This window comes from Elgaria multicarinata, chromosome 4 (genome assembly GCF_023053635.1).
Source record: "Elgaria multicarinata webbii isolate HBS135686 ecotype San Diego chromosome 4, rElgMul1.1.pri, whole genome shotgun sequence".
NCBI classification, from domain to species: domain Eukaryota; kingdom Metazoa; phylum Chordata; class Lepidosauria; order Squamata; family Anguidae; genus Elgaria; species Elgaria multicarinata.
In genome coordinates this window covers 3,898,216-3,925,203 of record NC_086174.1, presented here as the reverse complement: position 1 = coordinate 3,925,203, position 26,988 = coordinate 3,898,216, and the positions used below count along the sequence as shown (strand labels likewise).

General features: G+C 50.0%; 1 protein-coding gene across 1 annotated transcript in view; it reads right to left on the bottom strand.

Moving 5' to 3' along the window:
* Window positions 1-891: 891 nt before the first annotated feature.
* The window catches only part of ELP3 (elongator acetyltransferase complex subunit 3), a 121,429-nt gene continuing 95,332 nt past the window's right edge, over window positions 892-26,988 (bottom strand). The window contains exons 14-15 of the mRNA XM_063123742.1: window positions 26,796-26,877; window positions 892-2,304 (exon numbers count right to left, since the gene is read on the bottom strand). Of these exons, the coding sequence (XP_062979812.1) occupies window positions 2,228-2,304; window positions 26,796-26,877 (159 nt within the window). The 3' untranslated portion in view covers window positions 892-2,227. The remainder of the gene's footprint in view (window positions 2,305-26,795; window positions 26,878-26,988) is intronic.

Below are 26,988 nucleotides of genomic sequence, written 5' to 3'. Positions count from 1 at the left end.
TGGCATTTTGAGGAAAAGGAGGAGGACGCTCCCCGACTGCAACACTGCCTCCACAATGGCAAACGGGTCATAGAATCATAGAATAGCAGAGTTGGAAGGGGCCTACAAGGCCATCGAGTCCAACCCCCTGCTCAATGCAGGAATCCACCCTAAAGCATCCCTGACAGAGGGTTGTCCAGCTGCCTCTTGAAGGCCTCTAGTGTGGGAGAGCCCACAACCTCCCTAGGTCATGGGTTCCATTGTCGTACTGCTCTAACAGTCAGGAAGTTTTTCCTGATGTCCAGCCGGAATCTGGCTTCCTCTAACTTGAGCCCGTTCTTCCGTGTCCTGCACTCTGGGAGGATTGAGAAGAGATCCTGGCCCTCCTCTGTGTGACAACCTTTCAAGTCTTTGAAGAGTGCTCTCATGTCTCCCCCTCAATCTTCTCTTCTCCAGGCTAAACATGCCCAGTTCTTTCAGTCTCTCTTCATAGGGCTTTGTTTCCAGACCCCTGATCATCCTGGTGATCAATCACAACTTGCCTGCTCCTTAAGACCAGCAGAGACCTGCCTCCGTGTCTCCCCTAAGGTGAAGGATTCACAGTTGACGGGCACAAGAAACAGGGCCTTCTCAGTGGCTGCACCAATACTGTGGAAGATCATATCTTGCAAAATGCAGGTTGTCCCTCTGGATGTCTTTTGACACTTAGTGAAGACATTTCTCTTGTGGCAGACCTTTGCCTGCTAAGAATTTGTTTTGTTTAAAGTTTGATTCATTTATGGTCTCTGCCGCTGTACTTTGATTGAATGAATGGCTTTGTATTTTATAGTGGTTCTAAACTGTTATGAGCTGCTCTGGTGCATGGCCACTAGCTGGGTGGGATATACATTCCTAGAAAGAAAAAAAGAAAGGTGGACTGCAAAAAGCATGTTTTATTGACTCTTTTCACCCAACTACAAGCAGCTTTGCAGAAGTGATGTCTGTACTGAAAAATCTCACCATAGCCCCTCTTCTTGGTTACTTGTCTTCCTGCAACATCGAAAACAGCCTTTGCCCTTACCCCCCCCCGAATTGCTTTGAGCGCACGATGGCCAGAAAAGGCCCCAGTAAATCACCCAAGAGAGAGGATTGCATTTTGATTTAACACCACCCTAAAAAAAAATAACAAGCAAAACAAAACAAAAGCCCTCTTGGCAGGCACTCTGGGAAAACATTTGTTTTAAAATGCAAAGTCCTCTTTGATGGAAGTGGCGCGAAGGTGCTTTCCGCACCCCGTTTGCCTCTTTTCAGCGACGGGGACGGGTGCAGGGTGGGATTCTGAAAGCAGGTCCACATGAAAGGCTCGTCCATCGCTCTCCGGCTGCAGGAGAATGTCGCCAAGACGTGCCATTGCAGTTCCTCGAAGTGTTTCAATGAAGGTGCCATACTGCTAAAACCCAGCACAGTCCTTTCAAATCAGGGTCTGACTTTCCCACAGGGAGAGGAGGCAGCTGGGGTAGGATTTCTCATGACCAAGGTGCGGGGTACTGGAACAACGGGCAGAGCAAGACGCTCTTGCCTGACTGTCAGTCCGATGCGAAAGTCTTGCCCACTAGGTCCCCACTGGGGTGCGTGGATTACTTTCTAGCCCAAGACAGGCTGTTAAAAAACCTGGGTATAAAGTTTCTAGTCCTCTTGAAGACCTTGCTAACGCAAGGAGCTGCTATGTATGAAAATTAAATTAAATTAAAGGGTGACTGCTTGTTCATTACAGCTAGAGAACCACCACCCCAGTCCAAAACAGAGGTGCAATGGGAGTAATGAAAGAGGCGAGATTCAGACCGGGAGCTGAACTGCAGGCTCTTACAAAACACAGTAAAACCGAAGTGAGACCCGAAGTGAGCATCCCTTGACCCAACACGCAAAGGAAGCCGTTCCCCAATCTGGCACCAATCCAGATGCATTGGACTAGAGCTCCCATCATCCCCCGCAACAAGGCCCTACTGGCTGGGCATGACGGGAGCTGTAGTCCAGCACAACTGAAAGGCGGTCGGAAGGCTGATGCCCGTTTGGAAAACGGTAACGAGGAGCGTGGGCGATTAGGGGAGCCCCAGCAATGATTTGGGGGCTTGAGTTGAGGGCGGTGGGGAACAGGAGCCCTGGCTCTTGATAAGTGTGGGTCTGCCCCTTCTTTTTCGCCACAGCTGTGGCAGGGCCGTGTCCCGACTTCTCTCCCCTGCCCTTGACACGCAGAGGCAGGGCGAATCCGTCACTCCAGCCTTTTCACCATGTAGGGTCCTTCCAGCTCGTAGCCAATCTTCCTGTAGTAATCCCTGGTGCCCACACCTGCAAGCCAAAACCAGGAGGGGAAAGGTGTCAGTGAACGTGGACGCTAAGAAGACGGAGGAGGCGGGCAGGACTTACTAAGAGAGAGAAGATGCTGAGGAAAGTGTATTCCAAAGTCATGACTACTAGATTATTAGGGATGTGCTCCGCTTCTCCTCGGACCAGAGAAGCAGGAGCGGATCGGGGGGCTTCGCCTCCCGTTAAGGCGGAGGCGAAGAGGATTGGGGGAGCCGCGGAGCGGATCGAGGTGAAGGCGGATCCTTCGCCTTGATCCAGAGCTCCGCAAAAAAGGTAAGGGGGGGTTACTTGGCCCTGCCGCTGTCGCTGCCGCCCATGTGGCGACGGCGGCAGAGTTAGGTAAGGGGGCAAGGGGGAGGGGGGTCTTACCTGCATCCGTCCACGGTCTCGCGGCTGCTTCAACTGAGCCCAAGGACTCAAACAGGAGGACTAGGCCGCCTAGTCTTCCTGGTTGAGTCCTCGGGCTCAGTTGAAGCAGCCGTGGGACCGTGGACGGATGCAGGTAAGGGGGCAAGGGGGAGGGGTTCTTACCTGTGTCCGTCCCGGCCCATCCCAGCTTCACTAGCGCCCGTGGCTCAACCAGGAAGTGTAGGCCGCAATCCTACAGTTCCTGGTTGAGCCGCGGGCTCTAGTGAAGCTGGGCTGGGCTGGGACGGACACAGGTAAGGGGGAGGAGGGAGGGGGCCTTACCTGGCGCCACTCCCCACCACTGCGGAGCTCCGATTCAGAGCCGGAGCTCTGCAGCGGAGCGGAGTGGCCCCTAGGCGGATCGAGGCGGGGTGGAGCGGGCCCAATCTGCAATTTGCGGATCGAGCGCAAAGAGGATCGGGGTGTGTGTGTCTGTGCACACCCCTATAGATTATTCCCCTGCATCTGAACATTAGGTTTACTTTCAACCAACATGGCATTTGTGCACGTTTGTGCCCACCCCCATGTCCTTCTGTCCCATGAGACCACATGAGGTTCCACCGCAACTCCTCTCTGACCTGCTCCTGGCTTCCCAGCCCACAGTCTCAACCCCACACCGATCCTCCTGCTCCACCCGCCACAAACCAACTTTCTGCTTCTCACAGAAGCTGTGACCACCCTTTCCCTCATTAGCAATTAAAATGCTTATGAACGTTCCGTGGCGTCACAGCACCTCGGCCAACGGTAGGGCCGGAAGTTGCAAGTGAGAGACAGCCAAGTTTGGAGGGCTGTAGGTTTTGCCTAATAGTTATGGCGTCTTTCTCGGGCAATTTTTCAGATACGGAACTAAAGCTCAGAGGACTTGTCAAAGGTGCCTTGTGAAGGTCACAGAAGAGCCGTTAACCCACGTCTCGTACACTGCCATTAATCAGCCAGAGTTGGAGGCCCTGAACAAACCGAGAAGGGAATACATGAACCAAATAGAGCAGTACGACAATGGAACCAGTTCGCTAGGGAGGTTGTGGGCTCTCCCACACTAGAGGCCTTCAAGAGGCAGCTGGACAACCCTCTGTCAGGGATGCTTTAGGGTGGATTCCTGCACTGAGCAGGGGGTTGGACTCGATGGCCTCGTAGGCCCCTTCCAACTCTGCTATTCTATGATTCTATGAAATGCTAATGCAAAATGTAATTTTTCCAGGAGGATTTCCCCACCAAAATGCATGTTAATTCCAAAGGAGTTTCCCTCTGACCATTCGTAACTTAAACAAGCTCCTCTGGCTTTGAATATCCAGAGGAAAACTCCTTTGGTGGAAAATTAACAATCTACAAGAGTCTGTAGGAGAATGCGAAGAACTTTCCCAATTTACAAATGTATTAAAAAGTGACATTGTTTTTCTAAGTCAAAGTTCTTGTTTTACTCATGCCCTTATGTGCTCCAGATTGTGCCGAGTGCATGCCAGCCCAGAAGCCCACATAACCATCAGGACTAGCAGCCATGGATAGACTTCTCCTCCAGGAATTTATCCAACCCCCTCTTAAAGCCATCCAAATGGGTGGCCACCACTACATCTTGAGGCAGTGAGTTCCATCATTTAACTCTGCGCTGGTTAAAAGATGCAAATGCCGATACTGTCCGGAAGGTCTTTCTCCTACCCGCCAGATGCAGGTGTGGGGTGTGGATTGGCTGTGGTTATTCCGTGATGAGGAAGAAGCGATCTGAACATGCTCAGAGGCATTGCTCCAAGTACTCGCTCACAATGAAAAGCCATTCCTGGTTCAAGTTATGCTCTGATTCAAAGTTCCTAAACTCCACTGTACATTCCCCCCTTTCCTCCTCCTCCTCCTCCTCCTCCTCCTTTTGTGGCAATTGTCTCCCACTGAGCTGGGACCCAGGCAAAGCTGCGGCATCGTTAATGAAATATTGCCATCTCTCTAGGAGATCAATGAGATGTAATCACTCCATCTGGAGGGTCCGTGGAGGTTTTCAACAACACAGGCAGAAGCTTAATAGATGCCTCAACCCTGTGCTGATGGCCCCCCACTCCCCAAAAAGCCCAAGGAAGCCGCAAAGAGAGTGCATAGGGACAGAACGGGCAGACGTCCCCCATCCCACCCACCCGGGATCTTAATGTCAGAATACTGATCATCAGAGACTCCGTCTTAATCAAGTAGAAAATCCAAGCATGAACGGTTTGCTGTTTCAAAATCTACACCGTACATTTTCAGCGTTAGCTCTTCCTGGTTCGCGCAAGCTTTTATCCCCCTGAAACGCGGGGGACTGGGAATGAATTATAGAATAATAAAGTTGGAAGGGACCCACAAGGTCATCAAGTCCAACCCCCTGCTCATTGCAGGAATCCACCTCAAAGCATCCCTGACAGATGGTTGTCCAGCTGCCTCTTGAAAGCCTCTAGTGTGGGAGAGCCCACAACCTCTCTAGGTCATTGGTTCCATTGTCATACTGCTCTAACAGTGAGGAAGCTTTTTCTGATGTCCAGCCGGAATCTGGCTTCCTGTAACTTGAGCCCATTATTCCGTGTCCTGCACTCTGGGAGGATGGAGAAGAGATCCTGGCCCTCCTATGTGTGACAACCTTTTAAGTATTTGAAGAGGGCTATCAGGTCTCCCCTGAATCTCTTCCCCGGTGGCATCTGATGGGCCGAGCCACCGAGGTTACGGGTGCCTTTCCCCACAACCTTTTGCAGTTACAGGGCTCCTGCAAAGTGCCCGCAGAGACAAAAGGAACCGTACCCATAGCAATCTCCCTGTTGGATGGAGAATCATAGAATAGCAGAGTTGGAAGGGGCCTACAAGGCCGCCGAGTTCAACCCCCTGCTCAATGCAGGAATCCACCCTAAAGCATCCCTGACAGATGGTTGTCCAGCTGCCTCTTGAATGCCTCTAGTGTGGGGGAGCCCACAACCTCCCCAGGTAACTGATTCCATTGTCGTACTGCTCTAACAGTCAGGAAGTTTTTTCTGATGTCCAGCTGGAATCTGGCTTCCTTTAACTTGAGCCCGTTATTCCGTGTCCTGCACTCTGGGAGGATTGAGAAGAGATCCCTGCCCTCCTCTGTGTGACAACCTTTTAAGTATTTGAAGAGTGCTATCATGTCTTCCCTCAATCTTCTGTTCTCCAGGCTAAACATGCCCAGTTCTTTCAGTCTCTCTTCATAGGGCTTTGTTTCCAGACCCCTGATCATCCTGGTTGCCCTCCTCTGAACACGCTCCAGCTTGTCTGCGTCCTTCTTGAATTGTGGAGCCCAGAACTGGACGCAATACTCTAGATGAGGCCTAACCAGAGCCGAACAGAGAGGAATCAGTACCTCACACGATTTGGAAGCTATACTTCTATTAATCCAGCCCAAAACAGCATTTGCCTTGCTTGCAGCCATATCGCACTGTTGGCTCATATTCAGCTTGCGATCTACAACAATTCCAAAATCCTTCTCGTTTGTAGTATTGCTGAGCTGTCCCCCATCTTCTAACTGTGCTTTTGGTTTCTATTCCCTAAATGTAGAACTTGGCATTTATCCCTATTAAATTTCATTCTGTGGTTTTCAGCCCAGCACTCCAGCCTATCAAGATCACTTTGAAGTTTGTTTCTGTCTTCCAGGGTATTAGCTATCCCACCCAATTTTGGGTCATCTGCAAATTGGATCAGCGTTCCCTGCACCTCCTCGTCCAAATCATTAATAAAAATGTTGAAGAGCACTGGGCCCAGGACTGAGCCCTGCGGCACCCCACTTGTTGCCTCTCCCCAGTTTTAGAAGGTTCCATTGATAAGTACTCTTTGAGTCCGATTCTGTAGCCAACTGTGGATCCACCTAATAGTTGTTCCATCTAGCCCACTTTTAGCTAGTTTGTTAATCAGAATATCATGGGAGGGACTGTAATCCCGTGGTAGAGCACCTGCTTTGCATGGAGGAGGTCACGGGTTCGACCTCTGACATCTCCCGTTACAAAATGAAAGGTTCGTGTAAGAAGAGCTACGCTGGATGAGGCCAAAAGTCTATTTAGCCCAGTATTCTGTTCACAGAGTGGCGAACCTGATGTCCCAGTGGGGTGACCACAAGTGGGGCATAAGTTTGGCATAGCACCCTCCAACTTATTCTCTCCCCCCCCACCCGCCCCCAGCTACGGGTATTGAGAGAGGGATACAGCCTCTGATACTGGAGAGAGGTCATAGAACAGCATTGATTCCCAGTAGTCGCTGATGGTCTTCTCCTCCACGAATTTGTCCAATTCCCCCTTAATAATAATAATAATAATAATAATAATAATAATAATAATTTATTTCTTACCCGCCTCTCCGATTGAATCGAGGCAGGGAACAACAATACGCATAAAATACATAGAATACTGATTAAAAACACGGTATACTGATTAAAAACATCCTAAAGGCATCCTAAAACCGCACTAAAATATCCTCAAATTCTACTGGATCGGCCTGCCGGAAGAGGTCAGTCTTGACAGCCTTCTTGAACGCTAATCTTTAAAGCCATCTGAGGTGATGCCTGTCACTGCATCTGGTGTTTTCAACTCTGCCTGGTGTAGAGAAGCCCTTCATTTTTTCTGTCCTGAATCTCCCATTGATCACTTTCATTTATTTAATTTATGTCCCGCCTTTTCCCCTCCTTATGGAACCCAAGGCGGTGTACCATAATCCTCCTCCCCTTCTCCATTTTATCCTCACAACAACAACCCTGTGAGGTGGGTTAAGGCTGAGAGCCTGCGACTGGCCCAACGTCACCCAGTGGGTTTCCATGGCCGAGTGGGGACTAGAACCCGGATCTCCCAACTCCCAGTCCGACACTTTAGCCACTACACAGGCAGAGGGAAGTCTTCTCCATCGCCTCTGCAGAGCCGTTGCCAGTCAGAGCTGGTAATATTGGCCTAGATGGACAAATAGTCTGACTTAGGATGAGGCAGCGTTGTACGCGGTTCCTAAGCGCACGTGTAACAGGGAGGCAGAGGGGGACATCACTGGGGAACAGCCACGTCTGCAGCTGCAACGCAGCTCCAGAGATCATCACATCACGAGACCACACGGCGCCAGAGCAGAATCCGGCCCTCTGCTCATTTTATTTCATTTATAGAGCCTGCAGGGCCCCAAAAGTGCGGGGTGGGCGGCGTTTGCTCCAACAAGAGGCGCGTCCACCACACCTGCTTCCAGCACTTTTGAAGTGCAAAGGCGGGAGAGAACGTGGTCCTTAGTCTTGGCACAGCCCGGCCTTCCCTCCAGTGGGACTGCAACTCCCATCGTCCCCTGCCAGCATGGCCCAGGTTGGGGAAGGCTGCTGCAGCCCGTTTTTTTTGGGTTTGGTCTGTTTCCTAACGGAACCGGCTCGTGAACCGCCCGCAGGCTTGGACGTCATCGGTTCCAAGAGGCCTCCCCTTCTCCACGGGCTTCTCGGCTGCAGTGTCTGCTCAGGCGTGGAACATTCCTGGCCTGTGTCCATGTTAATTTTCCACTTGACGGCACACAAATCGAAATGTGGTCTGGGGGAAAGCTGATCAGCCCGCTACTTGGTAATTAATTCATCGTGCAGATGGGCAGCGCTGCAAAGCACACACACACACACACACACACACACACACCGCGTCCTCCCTGGCCCCACCTCACCGCAGAAGTAAGACGTCACCAAAATCAAGGAGGCGAAAACTTGGGGATTGTGCTCCCCCCCTCCCTGCCCCCAAACACGCACATTCGCAGAAAAAAGGAGGCGTTAAGTAAACGTCCTCAAAAGGACAAAGGGATTCAGTGCAAACGACGCTGCCCCCCCCCCCAGTCCCCTCTACAAGGGCACGGCGGTGTTTACAAAATGCACGGGAGCGTCAGAGCACTCGAGACGCACTCAGAGCACCGGGACGTCCCTTTGACGGTGATGGAGGCGCAGGAGGGCCACCCCGGCCGTGGGAACCTCGACCTCTGTTGCCCATTTATTTTATGATGCAACCCTATAATATTTATTTATTTATTTATTGCACTTATATACTGCCCCCATAGCCACGGCTCTCTGGGCGGTTTACAGAAATTCTAAAATTGAGATAAAAACGAGTATACAAAATTTAAAATTCTAAAACACAGAACATACACACATAAAGCATTAAAAACCGTTAAAAAAACTAAACATGGGGGTAATTAAGATGTGCCGTCATATGCCTGGGCAAAGAGGAAAGTCTTAACCTGGCGCCGGAAAGACAGCAGCATTGGTGCCAGGTGAGCCTCGTCAGGGAGATCATTCCGTAGTCTGGGGGCCACCACCGAAAAGGCCCTGTCCCTCGTTGCCACACTCTGAGCCTCTCTTGGAGTAGGTACCCAGAGGAGGACCTTAGATGTTGAACGCAGTGACCGGGTATATTCACGTCGGGAGAGGCGTTCCGTCAGGTATTGTGGTCCCAAGCCATGTAAGGCTTTATAGGTCAAAACCAGCACCTTGAATTGGGCTCAGAAACATACAGGCAGCCAGTGCAAGCGGACCAGAGCAGGTGTTATACGGTCAAACCTTCTGGTTCCCGAAATCAATCTGGCCGCTGCATTTTGCATGAGCTGCAGCTTCCGAACCGTCTTCAAAGGCAGCCCTACGTAGAGCGCATTGCAGTAATCTAACTTGGAGATTACCAGAGCATGGACAACTGAAGCCAGGTTATCCCTGTCCAGACAGGGGCGTAGCTGGGCCACCAACCGGAGCTTGTAGAAGGCACTCCGTGCCACTGAGGTCACCTGAGCCTCAAGTGACAATGATGGGTCTAAAAGAACCCCCAAGCTAAGAACCTGCTCCTCCAGGGTGAGTGCAATCCCATCCAACGTCTCCTCTGAAGTACGTCCCATCGAGGTCCACGAAATTCAATCCCAGGTAAGAATGTACAGCAGGGCTGCGCAGTCTGCGTGGCCTGAAGGCCACGTACGTCCCCAAGGGATTTCGTGTCCCCCCCGCCCCCACATATCCCCTACACTGTCCACTGAAAGTACCACCAACTTTGCTGCTGAACTGAAGGACGTCAGAAGAGCCATCCTGGACCAGACCAAGGGTCCACATAGTCCAAGTTTCTCTCCACACATTGGCCAACCAGCTGCCGGTGGGAAACCCATGGGGCAACCGCACTCCCCTGCCCATGTTCCCCAGCACCTGGTGCACCCTGGCAAAACCCCTCTGAAACTGCAGGTAGCATATAGCCATCAGGACTAGTAGCCCCTGCTAAGCTTCTCCGCCATGCTGCTGACAGGACCCAAATGGGCCACCGCTGCTGACCAGGTTCTCGTGTGCTGCTGTGGCCTGCTGCCAACACACCCTCGCTCACAGCGGTGCAGGGCGTCGCTGCCTCCACTTCTGCCAAGGCATTCAAGCACCCAGAGGCCACAGTGAGCATCCTTTGTGGGCAACTTTGGGAGGTGACAAGCCCCTCCCCCAGGCTGCTGGTTGACCTGATGTTTATTGTATCTTAAACGGCCTCCATAGCCCCTGCTCTGTCGGGCAACAGATACAACAAAAACGACAATATTGATAATGATGATATTTTTTGGGGGGGGGGATGCAGGGGCAAGTGGCGGGGGCCACGTGTTGCCCACCCTGATCTAGGAGACGCTCTGGCAACTGTTATCAGAAGACTCTATGACAATCTGGGTGCTCCTGTCACTGCTGCTGCTGCTCTGGGAAGAGAGACAGGAGCACACGCCCTTGAAAGTACATTGAAAAGGGAGGGAGGGGTGCAGGGTGAGGCGTGTGTCTGTGCACCCCTACCCTACGTGGATCTGGCCCCGGGGGTCATAAGAACCTAAGAAGGGCCCTGATGCTGGATCAGACTGAGGGTCCATCTAGTCCAGCACTCTGTTCGCACAGGGGCCAAGGGTCTGTCGGCCAGGGAAGCAGGACATGGTGCAATAGCACCCTCCCACCCATGATCCCCAGCAACTGCTGCACACAGGCTTACTGCCTCAGACACTGGAGAGAGCACCCAACCATCAGGGCTAGTAGCCATGGATAGGCTTCTCCTCCAGGAATTTATCCAGCCCCCTTTCAAAGCCATCCTCCAGATGTTTTGCCAGTCGGCATGGCTGATGGTCGAGGATGATGGGTGTTTTAGTCCAAAGCATCTGGAGGGCATCCGCGTTGCCTGTCCCTGATAGTTACAGGAACACGCACACACCAGCATTAGAAAAGTGGACAAAGACATGAATTTCGGCCCATGGGGCCAGCATGAGAAGACACGCTTCGTAACGAAGGACTGGCAGGAACATTTCCTCAGTGGAAGCCTCCTCTCTGCCGTAAACAAGCGGTCTTAAGTTATCATAGAATCATAGAATAGTAGAGTTGGAAGGGGCCTACAAGGCCATCGAGTCCAACCCCCTGCTCAATGCAGGAATCCACCCTAAAGCATCCCTGACAGATGCTTGTCCAGCTGCCTCTCGAAGGCCTCCAGTGTGGGAGAGCCCACCACCTCCCTAGGTAACTGATTCCATTGTCGTACTGCTCTAACCGTCAGGAAGTTTTTCCTGATGTCCAACCGGAATCTGGCTCCCTGTATTCTGGCCCATTATTCCATGTCCTGCACTCTGGGAGGATTGAGAAGAGATCCTGGCCCTCCTCTGTGTGACAACCTTTTAAGTCCTTGAAGAGTGCTCTCATGTCTCCCCTCAATCGTCTCTTCTCCAGGCTCAACATGCCCAGTTCTTTCAGTCTCTCTTCATAGGGCTTTGTTTCCAGACCCCTGGTCATTACCTTTGGCTCCCTGAGGCTGAGGGCGGACGGAGGGGGTGGTGTAGGGAAAGGGTGCATCTGCAGCACAAAAGCTGTCGACAACTGTTCCCCTTGGGCCTCGTTCCTCCCTGGGCAGCCCACCGGCCTCTCCATCAGCTTGCTCCGCCCACTCCTCCCTCCCACCGCCACTAGCGTGGGACCGGAGGCTCCGTGGATCCACCTGCATCCTTGAAAACGGCCCCTCCTCCCATCACACGGGCTGAACAAACGTGGAGACACACACACACACACATCCTGGAAGGTGCATTTGTAGCTGCGGAGGGCTCAGGCCACGGGCCGCCCTGCGCCATGTCCAGGCCGCTGCAGTGGCCCTGTTGTCAGAGCTGGTGCTACCATAGAGGCCGCTCAGGCGGCTGCCTAGAGCACCAAGGTAAGGGGGGCAACGAACGCTGCACCCAGAAGCCGCTCTCCTGCAGCGGCTCTGAGAGGGCGGCTTCCGGGTGCACCGTTCCAAAGCCGCCCGCCCACCCCAGCGTCCTGGCTTTGCTTTGGCTGGGTGTTCACCCAGCCGAAGTGAAGCCACCCCCCCCACCCCCACCCCAGCATCCTGGTTTCGCTTCGGTTGGGCGCCCACTCAGCCGAAGCGAAGCCAGAATGCTGGGGTGGGGGGACGGGCGGGCGGCTTCGGAATGGCGCGCCCGGAAGTCACTCTCCCAGAGCAGTTTCTGGCTGGGCACACCGTTCCGAAGCCGCCCCACCCCACCCCAGCGTCCTGGCTTCGCTTCGGCTGGGCGGGCGAGATGGCGCCCCACACCCAGGTACGCTGGGGTGGGGGTGGGTGGGTGAAAGCAGCTCACCTGCCTAGGGCGTAAAATAGTCTGGCACCGGCCCTGCCTCTTGTTACAACCCCTAAGCGTGCCCTGGGAGGGTCTGAACTCATGAAGGATTTATTAGGCACTGAACTAATTAATTGGGACGACGGCCTCATCTGCCTCCCACAATCCCATCATTTTCTCTTGACCTCATCAACCGAGCGCCCTGCTGCAAACAAATGCTGCTCTTTACAACCCTGTGGCATCTGTAGTCTCTCTTGAAACCAAAGTTCCTTCTAACAAGCTCAGGTGGCCAAGATATCCACCCCCCGCCTCTGTGAAGTCAGACAAGCGTGCGGTTCATCAGCTACCTTCCATCAGTTCATTATTTATTTAAGAATATTTATACACCGTTTCCCATTTTAAAAAACCCAAAACGTTTTACAACAAATGGTAAAACAACCCATCGTTATAAAAGTGCAGCGGCTATTTCTTACTAGTCCATGGGTGGGAGAAGCCGGGGCAAACGGGTTTTTAATAACCATCGGAAACGCACGATCGTTGGTGCCTGACGTATCACGGAGGGCGGCTTATTCCAGCGGGAAGGGGCCACCACAGAGCAGGTGGGACTGTGCAGGATGGGTGATGGACAACAAGGCCTCCCCTAAACTTCATAGTGGTCTCACTGGTCTGTCTATACAGGGAAAAATGATCTTTCCGGTAACCTGGTCCTAAGCTGTTTAGCACTTTATATGTTAATAATATGTGGAATGGCCTGCAGGAGGAGACGCGTCAACTTAACAGTCTTTTAACATTTAAGAAAACTATAAAGACTGATCTCTTCCGGCAGGCCTATCCAGTGGAATTTTAGGATGCTTTTAAGATTTTTTTAGGATGTTTTAACAATGGATACTATGTTTTTAATTAGTATTTTGCGTATTTTATACTTATCATTGTTCCCCGCCTCGATCAAAATGGAGAAGCGGGTAAGATTTTTTTTAAAATTATTATTATTCATCAAACCTGGCTGAGTAGCAAACTGGCAGCCCAAGCAGCTCTTTCAACACAGAGGTTACGTGTGCATGGCAAGCCTCACTGCAGCATTCTTCTCCAGCTGCATTTTCCGAATCAGCCTCAAGGGCAGCCCCACACAAAGAACACTGCAGTAGTCAAGTCACAGCGGATCACAGTGGTTAAGCTATCCCTGTATAGGAATGGATGCAGCTGGGGCACCAGCCAAAGGTAGTAAAAGGCGCTCTGTTCCACAGAATACACCTGGGCTTCGAATGACAATGATGAATCTAGGAGCACTCCCAAACCGCACACCCGCTCTTTCAGAACAGGTAAACTCCCTAAGTGCCAGACCTGGGAACCAGTTTCTCACAGTGCCTTCATCTAATTCGGATTCGGCTCCAGCTTTTTGGCCCTCATCCACCTCACTCCTGCATTATCAGTCCACTTGGGGTATTTAAAGAAGAAGCAAATTCAAATTCAACTGTCTCTGCAGAGGCCATCAGTGAGGGAGGAAGCAGCAGCCAGACACCTCTCCATCGTGCCTGGGTCCAGCTCCAGCTCAGAGCCCCCTCCCTCCTGCTACCAACTGTCTCTGCAGAGGCCAGCAGTGAGGGAGGAAGTAGCAGCCAGACACCTCTCCATCGTGCCTGGGTCCAGCTCCAGCTGAGAGTCCCCTCCCTCCTACTACCAACCGTCTCTGCAGAGGCCAGCAGTGAGGGAGGAAGCAGCAGCCAGGCACCTCTCCATCGTGCCTGGGTCTAGCTCCAGCTGAGAGCCCCCTCCTTCCTGCTACCAACCGTCACTGCAGAGGCCACCAGTGAGGGAGGAAGCAGCAGCCAGGCACCTCTCCATCGTGCCTGGGTCCAGCTCCAGCTCAGAGCCCCCCTTCCTCCTGCGACCAACTGTCTCTGCAGAGGCCACTAGTGAGGGAGGAAGCAGCAGCCAGGCACCTCTCCATCGTGCCTGGGTCCAGCTCCAGCTGAGAGCCCCCCTCCCTCCTGCTACCAACCGTCACTGCAGAGGCCACCAATGAGGGAGGAAGCAGCAGCCAGGCACCTCTCCATCGTGCCTGGGTCCAGCTCCAGCTGAGAGCCTCCTCCCTCCTGCTGCCAACTGCCAACTTTAACTGCTGAACTTTGCAACTAAGACTGTAGTGCATGAATCTGCTTTCCTTTCCCCCCCCTCCTCCCTCCCAATACCCTTTCCTTTTGTGTCATGTCTTTTAGATTGTAAGCCTGTGGGCAGGGACTGTCAAGAACTACTTTTGTAAGCCGCCGTGAGAGCCTTTTTTGGCTGAATGGCGGCATTAAAATGCTTAAATAAAATAAATAAATAAATAAATAAATAAATGCAGGGGGGAACCAGATGTGGGGAGAAGCAAATCCGAGGGAAGGCGGCTACAACGCTTACAACCTTTTGGCCACGAGGGGCGGGGAAAATTGCACTGGGTGCCTGGCGGACTCATCTAAAAGACGCCAGTGTGCAGAGGGAGGGAAGAAGCACACAGGCTTGCTCAATTTATTCCAAGCAAAGGTTTTGGGATCCCTTTGCATGGAATGTAAGGAGCCCAACCGACGGCAATTCAGGAGCGCAGGGGGTCAGCCTGCAGATTCCACCAGACGCCGCCCCTGGAGTGTGCTCATCTTTCGGGTTTGATTCCTTTTAGCCTCTTGTAATGAGGGAGAGCAATAATGAGTTCATTGCCTTCATGGCAGGATTCCTTAGATAGCGGGGAGGAACCAACGGCCTTTCAGGTTGCTGTTGGACGCTAAATCTCATCCTTTTCTTTTTTAAAACAAAAAACAAATAGATTTGAAACAGAGGACAACAAATACAAAATATGTAGGGATGTCAAAGGAATCCGCAACGGAATCAAATGAGGTCAGATGTTTGTCAATCCGACCTACGGATTCTGCACTGGACCGGCTTTTCTCAAATCGCAGGGATCCCGTGGATTTACGGACTGTGTTTTTTTTTTTTTTTTTTAACTTTCTGGAATTTAACGCAAATTTAGATGTAAAAAAATACGTAAAATTAAAAAAAAAAAAGCTGAAAATGCGCATTCCCCCATAAGTCTGAAAATATGCATTTTGCAGGAATTGGACAATTTTGTGAAATCAGGGCCTGCTGATTGGACTCCGCCCGCCCCGCTCCCCCCGACATTAACATATTGACCATGTGGGGAAGAAGAAAGAAGTAAGAGAGAGAGAAGCAGACAGAGGAAACATCAGGGCTGGCTCCAGTTGGAGTGTCTCCTATTGCTGATCTACTTAATTTCTCTCTCTCCCCCTCTTTTTTTTCCTCTTCCCTCCACAGCTCCTTTTCCTTGAGTGTCATGTCTTTTTTAGATTGTCAGCCTGAGGGCAGGGACTGTCTTCTTGGCTAAATGATTGTAAGCTGCTCCGATGAAACCAACGAGTGGACGACCGCACAAAAGGCACTTGGCTTTCTGCAAAATGCAAAACGGAATGGATTTTATAAAATCCATGCGTCCGTAAATCAAACCATTAAAAACAGTACTCACGTGAATCGATCCCATGCATTTTTAGACAGAAAAAAGTCCTACAACTCCCATCGCTCTGCACTTTCATTTTTGTGTCTAAACATGCATAGTATTGTGCTTTTAACTGGTCTACAGCTGGAGCCTGACCTTCCAAACTTCTGTGCAAAATCTGCATAAATTAATGCCCTGCCAGAAATGCTTCCTGTCTTTTGGACACCGGGTGAAAAAGATTATATAAAAATGTAATAAATAAATAAATGAATTGTCCCAGAAGAAACGGCCCCAATCCATATCATGCAACCAGAAATGATGCCTCTGAACCAGGATTGGCCTACACTCCCATGTGATCCCTCCACAATGGCGATGCTGGCCTAATGGGAGTTGTAGGCCAAAATATCTGCAGGGCCAAAAGTTGCCTAGCCTTGCTCAGGTCTGTCCTAGCTGAGCCCTCTAGGCATGGGGGCAGGGGGTGGGTTCGACCTGCAAGGGGGTTAGGCTGAGGGTCCATCACCGGCTCAAAGTCACCCTGTCAGCTTTTCATGGCTGGATGGGGACTAGAACCAGGGTCTCCCGACTCCCAAACCCAACACTCTAACCCAGTGGTTCTCAAAGTGGGCGATACCGCCCCCTTGGGGGCGGTAGGATTGCATAGGGGGGGATTATTTTTCATATTTATTTATTTATTTATTTATTTATTACATTTTTATACCGTTCAATAGCTGAAGCTCTCTGGGCGGTTCACAAAAATTAAAACCATAATAATACAACCAACACGTTAAAAACACAAATACAAAATACAATATAAAAAGAGGCAAAGTGGCAGCAGGGGAGCGCTCCAGGTGGTCTTTTCCGAGAAGCGCCTCTCCAAAAGGTCCTAACACCCAGGCCCATTTTTATGGGAGGAGGTAGTTTGGTCCCAAGCCAAATAGGGGATCCACACATGTATTAATACCATTTAAGAATAGTCCTTTTAACGGTGAATTGCTATCCTGCACTACGGAGAGTGGTTCAGAAGCCCCTGGTTGCATTTCCAACATCATATTTGGTGGAACGTGGTTTTAGTGTGGTCTGCCTACTTCTCTCCAAGCAAAGAAATCGACTCCAGATTACTAAACGTGGTGATTTAAGACTCATGTTAAGTGACTTTAAACCAGACATTGGGAAATGGGTATCACTTCATCAAGCCCATCCATCCCATTAAGAATTTACAGACTAGTACCCTAGTTACTAAATGGGATATCTAATATCCTTGCTTAATGACTATCAAACTGAAAAGATGCTATCACTGGATCAAGTTTAATTGAATAAACTAAAAAAAGTTAATTGGATTTTGAATAAACAATCAATTAATTGTTACTGTTTTGAATTATATTGTTATCTTCCTTAGAGGGTCGTTGAAAACCGCTATTCTGAATAATGATTTTTAGAGTGTTGGGGGGGGGGCGCACTGAGCATGAGTTTGTGGAACCAAGGGGGGCGGTGACCTGAAAAAGTTTGGGAACCACAGCTCTAACCACTACGCCACACTGGCTCGCTCCTGAGTTTGCTCCCGCACCTCCGCTTTCAGTTGGATTATTATATTATCCAGAGTTTCTCTTCTGGGTTTCCATTCATTGACGGAAGTACGATTCCTACAAGCTTTCCCCCTTTTTATCCATCTCCTTGAAAAGGGTTGATGGGAATTTACCGGTGAGGTATCTTTGTCTTAGGATAGAAGTTGAGTAGGATAGCGGGGGGGGGGGGGCATTGTGGCTTTTTGAGAGGCTTCTGAAAACAGCTGCAGTTTTAAAAACTCTAGGAGAAATGCGAGCAAGAGTAATCCCATCCACAATTGCACTCCTCCCCCCACCCCCGTGCCGCCGAAAGAGAGATCTTATATCTCCTCATGTACAACTAAGTTAAGAACTTGAAGACTGCAGGGAAGGGGGGTGGTCCTCTACCACAAAGCCAGCCCACGCATTTCATGCTGGCTCAAAATGGGCTCTTAAACCCTCCTCAAGTGCTTCCTCTTATCTGCTTCTTTTATGGTGCAAATGAGAAACAATTACTGGAAATAACCAGTTTCTTCAAGCATCTCTGAAACAACTGGAAAGAGGGAAAGGAAAAGATGCCGAGGGTAAAAGATATCTCAAGTCCAGACTGGAGACACAGTTGCAGGAGACGACCGCAGCACTGGTGAGCAACTGTGGTCCAGGGGGAGAGGGGACAACGTTGACATTAGCTTTCCCCAACCTGGCGCCCTCCAGATGTGTTGTAGAACAGCTTCCATCAATCCCAGCCAACTGTGGGAATAGTAGTTAGGAAAGGACACAGCAGTCAATTTTGTTTCCTCACAGTTTCTCTTCCCCCCCCCAATCTTAAATTTGGTTTGTCCCCCTGCCACAGGAGTTTAAGAATTTTCCCTCTCCTAATACATGCGCTTCTGTATGCAGTTTTGCATACTGTACAAGCTGTTTTCCGTAATACAGGTCCTCCAAGTGTTTTGGCCTACAACTGTAGCCTAGCTACAGTGATCCATGCTCTGATAACCTCTCGTCTGGATTACTGCAATGCATTATACGGGGGGCTGCCTTTGAAAATGGTCCGGAAACTTCACCTGGTACAAAACACGGCACCACGGTTACTAACAGGGACTGGCCGACGAGACCACATCACGCCAGTCCTTTTCCAGCTTCATTGGCTGCCAGTCCAGGTCCAGGCCCGATTCAAAGTGCTGGTATTAACATTTAAAGCCCTAAATGGCTTGGGGCCAGGCTATCTGAAGGAACGCCTCCTCCCATATGTACCTGCCCGGACCCTAAGGTCATCCTCAGTGGTCCTTCTCCACGAGCCCCTGCCAAAGGAAATGAGGCAGGTGGCTACCAGGAGCAGGGCCTTCTCTGCTGTGGCACCCCGGCTGTGGAATGAGCTCCCCAAAGAGGTTTGCCTGGCACCTACATTGTATTCCTTCCATTGTCAGCTGAAGATCTTTTTATTTTCTCAGTATTTTAACACCTAATTTAACTTAAATTTAAACTTTGCTGTTTTAATTCCGTATTTTAACCTATATCAATTTCTGCTGTGTGGTTTTATCCTGGTTGTGCTTTTTATATTGTATTTTGTATTTGGGTTTTTAGATTGCTGGTTGTTTTATTATGCTCTTCGTGGTTTTAATTTTTGTGAACCACCCAGAGAGCTTCAGCTATTGGGTGATATAAAAATGTAATAACTAAATAACTAAATAGTAAAACCTCCCATCATGCCTTACCAACAAAGCCAACGGTCAGGGATAATGGGAGTGAAGGCCAAAACATCTGGAGGGCCACATGTTGACCCTTTCCTTCATAATATAATGTATTTTTGAAACTTATTTCCCCTAATTTATGCATTCTTGTTCATGTTTTTGATTGGAAAACTCCATCACAAAATTGGGAGAAGTGCAAATTTCAGAGGATAACTGAATTTTGGTTCGCAAATAGGTTCAAAAGTGCGAAGTCACCAAACTTTGCATTCAAATGTTAATTCAGACGGGCCAATGAGTGATGTTTGAGATCACTAGTATTCTCCGAACATCGTCTCAGAGCCCTGATTCCTGCTCGCATTAGAGATTGCTGCTTGCTCAGCACGAATGGGAAATTTGTGCAAATCGAGCAGCGACCGATGTGACGTTTCTGCAAATTTCCCCAAATTTGCGCACGTTTCCTAATTTGCGTAACTTTCCTCCGTAAACCAAAGTTGAGCTGATTCAATCTACAGGGGGAAATTGTGAGAAATCGAACTGGGAACGTTGCGCAAATCGAACGTGAGCACAACATCCAGCAATTTGCGAACATTTTCAGCACAGCATTTCCAGTGCTTGTGCGTGAGCTGGCGTCCAGAGGCTTCGAACACGACATGCTCGCATGTTTTGCGAGCAAATTCAAAATTCTCATATGTCTCTAAATGTGACGCAAATGAATTTCTCCCCCATCCTTGCAGTCTAGTACATCAGGAGGAAACCAGTTTGGGGAAGATTGTCCCGAACGTGGCTTGAAAAGAATTGCTGCAGCAACCTTGCTGAAGCCAAGTCGGTCTGGGTCAGGACAGTGATTGGACGGGAGGCCACTTGGAAAATCCCACACACAGTTTTGAGTTCTGCTATGAAAGAATCATAGAATCATAGAATAGCAGAGCTGGAAGGGGCCTACAAGGCCATCGAGTCCAACCCTCTGCACAATGCAGGAATCCACCCTAAAGCATCCCTGACAGATGGTTGTCCAGCTGCCTCTTGAAGGCCTCTAGTGTGGGAGAGCCCACAACCTCCCTAGGTCATGGCTTCCATTGTCGTACTGCTCTAACAGTCAGGAAGTTTTTCCTGATGTCCAGCTGGAATCTGGCTTCCTTTAACTTGAGCCCGTTATTCCGTGTCCTGCACTCTGGGAGGATCGAAAAGAGATCCTGGCCCTCCTCTGTGTGACATCCTTTTAAGTATTTGAAGAGTGCTACCCTGTCTCCCCTCAATCTTCTCTTCTCCAGGCTCAACATGCCCAGTTCATTCAGTCTCTCTTCATAGGGCTTTGTTTCCAGACCCCTGATCATCCTGGTTGCCCTCCTCTGAACACGCTCCAGCTTGTCTGCGTCCTTCTTGAATTGTGGAGCCCAGAACTGGACGCAATACTCTAGATGAGGCCTAACCAGGGCCGAATAGAGAGGAACCAGTACCTCACGTGGTTTGGAAGCTATACTTCTATTAATGCAGCCCAAAGTAGCATTTGCCTTTCTTGCAGCCGTATCGCACTGTTGGCTCATATTCAGCTTGCGATCTACAACAATTCCAAGATCCTTCTCGTTTGTAGTATTGCTGAGCCAAGTATCCCCCATCTTGTAACTGTGCCTTTGGTTTCTATTTCCTAGATGTAGAACTTGGCCGTTATCCCTATTAAATTTCATCCTGTTGTTTTCAGCCCAGCACTCCAGCCTATCAAGATCCCTCTGAAGTTTGTTTCTGTCTTCCAGGGTATTAGCCATCCCACCCAATTTTGTGTCATCTGCAAATTGGATCAGCGTTCCCTGCAGGATATAAATAAAACATGGGTGTCTGTCCACATGACTACCCAAGGTGCCTTTTGGTGTAACCTGGGTTTCCTGCCCAATTATTATTAACGCTAGCACTGCAAAGAGAATGGATCTTGCCTGTAAAGCACGGGTCCACAACCTCCAGCCCATGGGACTTATCCTAATCCCTCTGTGGATCTGTTTCTCACCTCCTCAAGCCTCCCCCACCTCCGTCGCACCAGCCTGGAGGCTGTCAGGGCCTTGGGCGGGTAGAGGAAGCCCCTTGTTATCGCCACCAAAGGAGGGGAAGTGGTGCACAGGGGAATCTCCTTGTAATCTCTGATCACGGGTCGGAGATAACAAAGGGATTCCTGGGGAGAAGCGTCAGGTGTGCTTACTGGAGCTCCTGGCTCATGGAGCTGCCTTCTCTGAAGGCAGTGGGAAAACAGGTGAGAAGGAGTTCCATAGAGACAAAGAGGAGAGAGACTTTCCAGATATACTTTTTTTTTAAAAAAAATCAGCTTACTTAGGACCCGGAATCAATATTATTGGGATATTTAAAAGACAAGTCGAGCTGGAGGACATGCAGCTGATAGTAAATATATTACCCAGAGCCGGCGTTACCATAGAGGCCACTCAGGTGGCCGCCTAGAGCGCCAAGGAAAGGGGGGCTACCGAACGCTGCACCCAGAAGCTGCTCTCCCGCAGCGGCTCTGAGAGGGCGGCTTCCGGGCATGCCGTTCGAAAGCCGCCCGCCCACCCCAGCATCCTTGCTTTGCTTTGGCTGGGCATTCACCCAGCCGAGGTGAAGCCACGCCCACCCCACCCACCCCAGCGTCCTGGTTTCGCTTCGGTTGGGCGCCCACTCAGCCGAAGCGAAGCCAGAATGCTGGGGTGGGGGGGACGGGCGGGCGGCTTTGGAACGGCGCGCCCGGAAGTTGCTCTCCCAGAGCAGCTTCCGGACGGGTGCGCTGTTCCGAAGCCACCCACCCCCACCCCAGTGTCCTGGCTTCGCTTCAGCTGGGCGGGCGAGATACGGTAGCCAGGTTGGTCACCAGTACATCTAGGGGTGAGCATATTACCCCAACATTAAAATCACTCCACTGGCTGCCAATTAGTTTCCGGGCAAAGTACAAAGTGTACTTTTACAGCCCTAAATGGTTTGGGTCCAGGTTACCTGCGGGATCGCCTTCTCCCATATAGTCCGCCCCGCACACTCAGGTCCTCTGGGGTGAACTTACTTCAGTCAGCTAAAACTAGGCTGACATCAGTTTCCCAGAGGACCTTTTCTTCTGTTGCCCCCAGTTTGTGGAACGGCCTGCCGGAGGAGGTTTGTAAAATTAACTCTCTGTGTGATTTTAAGGCAGCTTTAAAGACTAGCCTTTTCCGGCAGGCCTATCCAGATCAATTTAAAATCAAGAATTTTTAAGATGTATTGATTCCTGTTCTAATGTTGTTCCCTGCCTCGATCCAAAGGGAGAGGCGGGTAAGAAATAAAATAATAATTATTATTATTATTATTATTATTATTATTATTATTACTACTATTATTGCGCCCCGCACCCAGGTACGCTGGGGTGGGGTGGGGGGGTGAAAGCAGCTCACCTGTCTAGGGCGCAAAATAGTCTGGCACCGGCCCTGATATTACCGATAGGCTAAAACCCGAATCGCTTCTTCACGGGAATCATCTGAACTCCTCCGGATTTCCGCGAAGAAAGAGTTGGGAAGCGCTATTATGATTGATGTATTTTTTTTAAGGGGTCAGCCAAATTGGATCTTAAAAGTTATTTTAAGCTGTATTTTAAAACGATGCCTATATGTAAATAATAAAGACGAAGATGGAGAACACAACTGAAGCCAAGACCCTGGGCAAAACAACGCAAGAGATTTTAGCAGCCGCTGTCGAAAATCCAAATGGGAATCCCTCCAGTTGCTGCAGATTATATCTATCTTTCTAGTAAATGAAAGAGTTGGCATACCTATCTCAATCTCAAGGCAATGGCAATTCTTTGTAGGAGAGATTATTGCTACACCACTATCTAGGTGGATTTTGCTGGGAGTCTACTTGGGAGTCAAGATTAGGACTCCTGTTGGTACATCAGCAGTTCGGGAGACAGCGATAATTTTGCTGCTCTGTTGCGAATGCTCAGATGGGTTTTTGGAGGAAGAAGAAGAAGAAGAAAAGACACACCTTTCCTCCTTGAAGTTTTCCCTTTCTTTCTTAAGCAGGGTTAATCTGTCCTAATGCAGCACTCAACCCTGGCTGCATTTTTATTGATGATAAAACGCCGCAGAGGAAATGGAGCGCCTGAGATTGCATTTCCCAGGGAACAGCCAGAAAAGCACTTGTTCTTTGAAGGCGCTTCAACGGCCTCTCTTCAGAGCCAAGTTTGGAATTCTGAAGGCTTCGGAGAAGAAACGAGCGTAATCCGGAAAGGGTTTCATGCTCATTCCGTGCGCGCGTTAGAAACACGCCACAAAAGCTCCGCACAGCCCTAATCACCTGCATCAGTATCTCCGTCCCAAGGGGAATGGCGCTGCCGGAAATGTGCATGCGCTTCGAGATACCTGCTCAAATTGGCAACCTTGACATTAGAACGAGCCCTTTTGCTGTTAATCTGTAGCGGAGAGAACACCGACCCCCGTTCCTTCCAGTTCATTTAGATCCAGTCCTCAAAACTGGAATTGGCATGAAAATGAGGCCTTTTGCTAACAGCTCCTCTCTACTTGCAGTCACAGCGTGCCTTTTCACAAGCAGATTATTCTCGTCCCTAATAAAACCCCATGGGAAGAGAGGTGAAGTGGGAGGGAACGGCTGGTCCCTCGACTCACGGAGTGCTTTGCAAGCAGATCAAAGAAAAAAAGGAGGAAGGAGGCACTTTGCCTTTTGGGGGAACTTCAGAAAAGCTCCATCTGGTATATTTATTCTTCACCCTTGGCAGAAGAGCATTGGGGCCGCCCTGAAGTGACAGAAAATAGCAGTGCTCTTATAACCTATATATAACCTATAGGTTTTCACCCATAAAGCCCTACATGGCTTGGGGCCGCAATACCTGATGGAACGCCTCTCCCAACATGAACCTAACTGTACACTGCGCTCAACATCTAAGGTCCTCCTCCGAGTGCCTACTCCAAGGGAAGCTCGGAGGATGGCAACAAGGGAGAGGGCCTTCTCAGTGGTTGCTCCCCGACTGTGGAATGATCTCCCCGATGAGGCTCGCCTGGCGCCAACATTGGTATCTTTTCGGCGCCAGGTCAAGGCTTTTCTCTTCTCCCAGGCATTTAATGGCATTTAACAACGCTAAGTTTGTCTTTTAACGGACCCCAGAACTGTTCTTTTTAAATGGATGTTGTTGTTTTTATATTGTTGTTCTTACGTTTCTGATGGTTTTAAGTTCTGTATACTTTTTAAATGTTTACTGTTTTTAACTTTTGTAAACCGCCCAGAGAGCTTCGGCTATGGGGCGGTATATAAATGTAATAAATAAATAAATAAATCATCTCGTAATGTAAGCACAAGGTCGTCACGAACAACAGCAGAGGGGCAGAAAGAGTCGTGCTGTTGAAGGTTATGAACTCCCTCCTCCCCATTGCTGGACGTCCTCCCATTTTTTTGAAAAAAATCCTGCAAACCATGCACTGCACCACGTGAACTAGCTGGCACGTGAAAACACTGGTTGGCTGTTCACATCCCATCGCACTCAAAATAAGGGCTCTTAAAGCAGGGGAGCAAAACCTTCGGCCCACAGATGTAATCTGGCCTGCCGAGGATTCACATCCGGCCCACGTAGGCGCTCTGGATCCCTCAGGGAGGTGGAGCTTGGAGAAATGCCCCCTGGAGGAACACCCGGTGTTATCTCCGATCTCAGTTTGGAGAGGACAGTGATTATGCAGAAGGTGGGGTGGGGGCTTTGCGTGGTGCTTGGAGAAGGGGTTGCCCCTCCCAGCGCTGGTCCAGTCCTGTTCGCCATGTGGAGAGAAGCACGGAACTCTCTGCTACTTTCAGCATGGAGAAAGGCAAAATGGTCCGGTGATGACGTCCGTGGCTGGGGCCCTGCCCACTGACATCATCTGGCCATGGGGTGGGTGTGTCTCGTGGAGGGCAATCTGCCCCTCCCCTGTTTTGTTCTGCTATTTTGTTTTGTTCTGCTATTCAAAGTGCTGGTATTGACATTTAAAGCCCTAAACGGTTTGGGGCCAGGTTATTTGAAGGAACGCCTCCTCCCATATGTACCTGCCCGGACCTTAAGATCACCTACAGGGGCCCTTCTCCGTGAGCCCCTGCCAAAGGAAGTGAGGCAGGTGGCTACTAGGAGGAGGGCTTTCTCTGCTATGGCACCCCGGTTGTGGAATGAGCTCCCCAGAGAGGTCCGCCTGGCGCCTACACTGTACTCCTTTCGTCGCCAGCTGAAGACCTTTTTATTCTCTCAGTATTTTAACACTTCATTTTAACCTAAATTTAAATTTTACTGTTTTAACTCTGTATCTTAATTTTATATCAATTTTGCTGCGTGGTTTTTATCCTGGTTGTGCTTTCCATACTGTATTTTGTATTTGTGCTTTTAACCTGTTGGGTTGTTTTCTTATGGTTTTAATTTTTGTGAACCGCCCAGAGAGCTTCGGCTATTGGGCGGTATAAAAATGTAATAAATAAATAAATAAATAAAGTAAGTATGGGATATTCTCTTTTAGAAGACACAGGCAGTGGTCTTTTCACCTGGGATGTCTTTTCACTGGGCCAGTGGGCAGGGACTGTCAAGAAATACTTTTGTGAGCCGCCGTGAGAGCCTTATTTGGCTGAATGGCGGCATAAAAATGCTTAAATAAATAAATAAATAAATAAACAAACGAGGCTTCAGCTCCTTCCGGCCCCTTCAAGGCCGGAAGGACGGGTTGCCCAATGGCGGACATCAAGCACGTCCTTCCCTATTTTCACGCCCCCTTCCCCCCGGGGGCACGCGAGAGCAGGGTAACGGAAAAGACTCCGGGCGATGCTTTTCTTCAGGCCTTTGCCAGGAAGTCTTTTGTTCCTGGAGGGGTCTAGATCCACCCTGGGTATTTCTTCCAGCACGAGAGCCACGGCAAGTCCAGAGGATGCATTTACGCCTGAGGAGGCAAAGCGTGAGTGCAACTCCCCCCCCACCCCCGGGAGATCACGCCGCTACGCCGATCGGGCAGGTCGGTTGCAACGCCTTGCGGAGTGCAAAGCTGGGTCCGAAAATCAAGCTATTATTATAATAATAATAATAATAATAATAATAATAATAATAATAATATTACTATATTTATTTGTATCTCGCCTTTTGCCCAATCTACCAACTCTCCTGCGAACAACTGCTATTGCCGACGCCGGCAGGGGAAGAGGAAACAGTGGCCCCCTCCGTGGCGCCTACATCCAGCTCCGTGCCCTGCTGAGTTACTTCCTTTCATGCAGATCTGAAAGACTTTGGAGAATGCAAAGCAAAGGCAGTCTAAACCAGCCTTCCTCCAGATGTGCCAGGCTGCAACTCAACACATCTGGAGGGCGCACGTTGGCGAAGGCTGAACTAAACCATTCATAACCTAGCAGGCTTAACACAGCTGGTTTGGGAGCTCCTGAAACGCTGCGGTGGGGTGGGAATTCCATAGGTCAGCTATCTGGGATATGTGCTAAGGAAGCATAGAGATGTGAAGGCCTGGGACCCTCTACCCCCCCGAAAAACCCCATTTCCCTCTGCTTTTTTCCAAAGCTTAGTGAAGTTGCTGTAAAAAGGGAATCAACAGCCTGGCCGAGACATTCTCGACCGTATGACTTTATCTTGACATTTATCCAATTACATCTTATCATAGAATCATTGAATCACAGAGTTGGAAGGGGCCTACAAGGCCATCAAGTCCAATCCCCTGCTCGATGCAGGAATCCACCCTAAAGCATCCCTGACGGATGGTTGTCCAGCTCCCCCCCTCCCCACCCCTGCCAAGTCCACAAAGCGTGGCCCCCATGCAGACCTGCCTATCAGGAGAGGAAATCTGCCAGTGTTACCTGAAATCACAGCAATCTTCCAGGAGCCGTGCTCTTGTTTGGCTATTCGCTCCGCCTCTTCCATGAGCAGCATTCCAAAACCCTAGAGAAGAGGACAGAAGGCAGACACATTTTAAAAACACAGGGAGCCCGTAATTTAGGGATTAGCTGGCAGAAACTTTTTCTCCCTTGGAGGTGGAGGACTCGGGGCTGG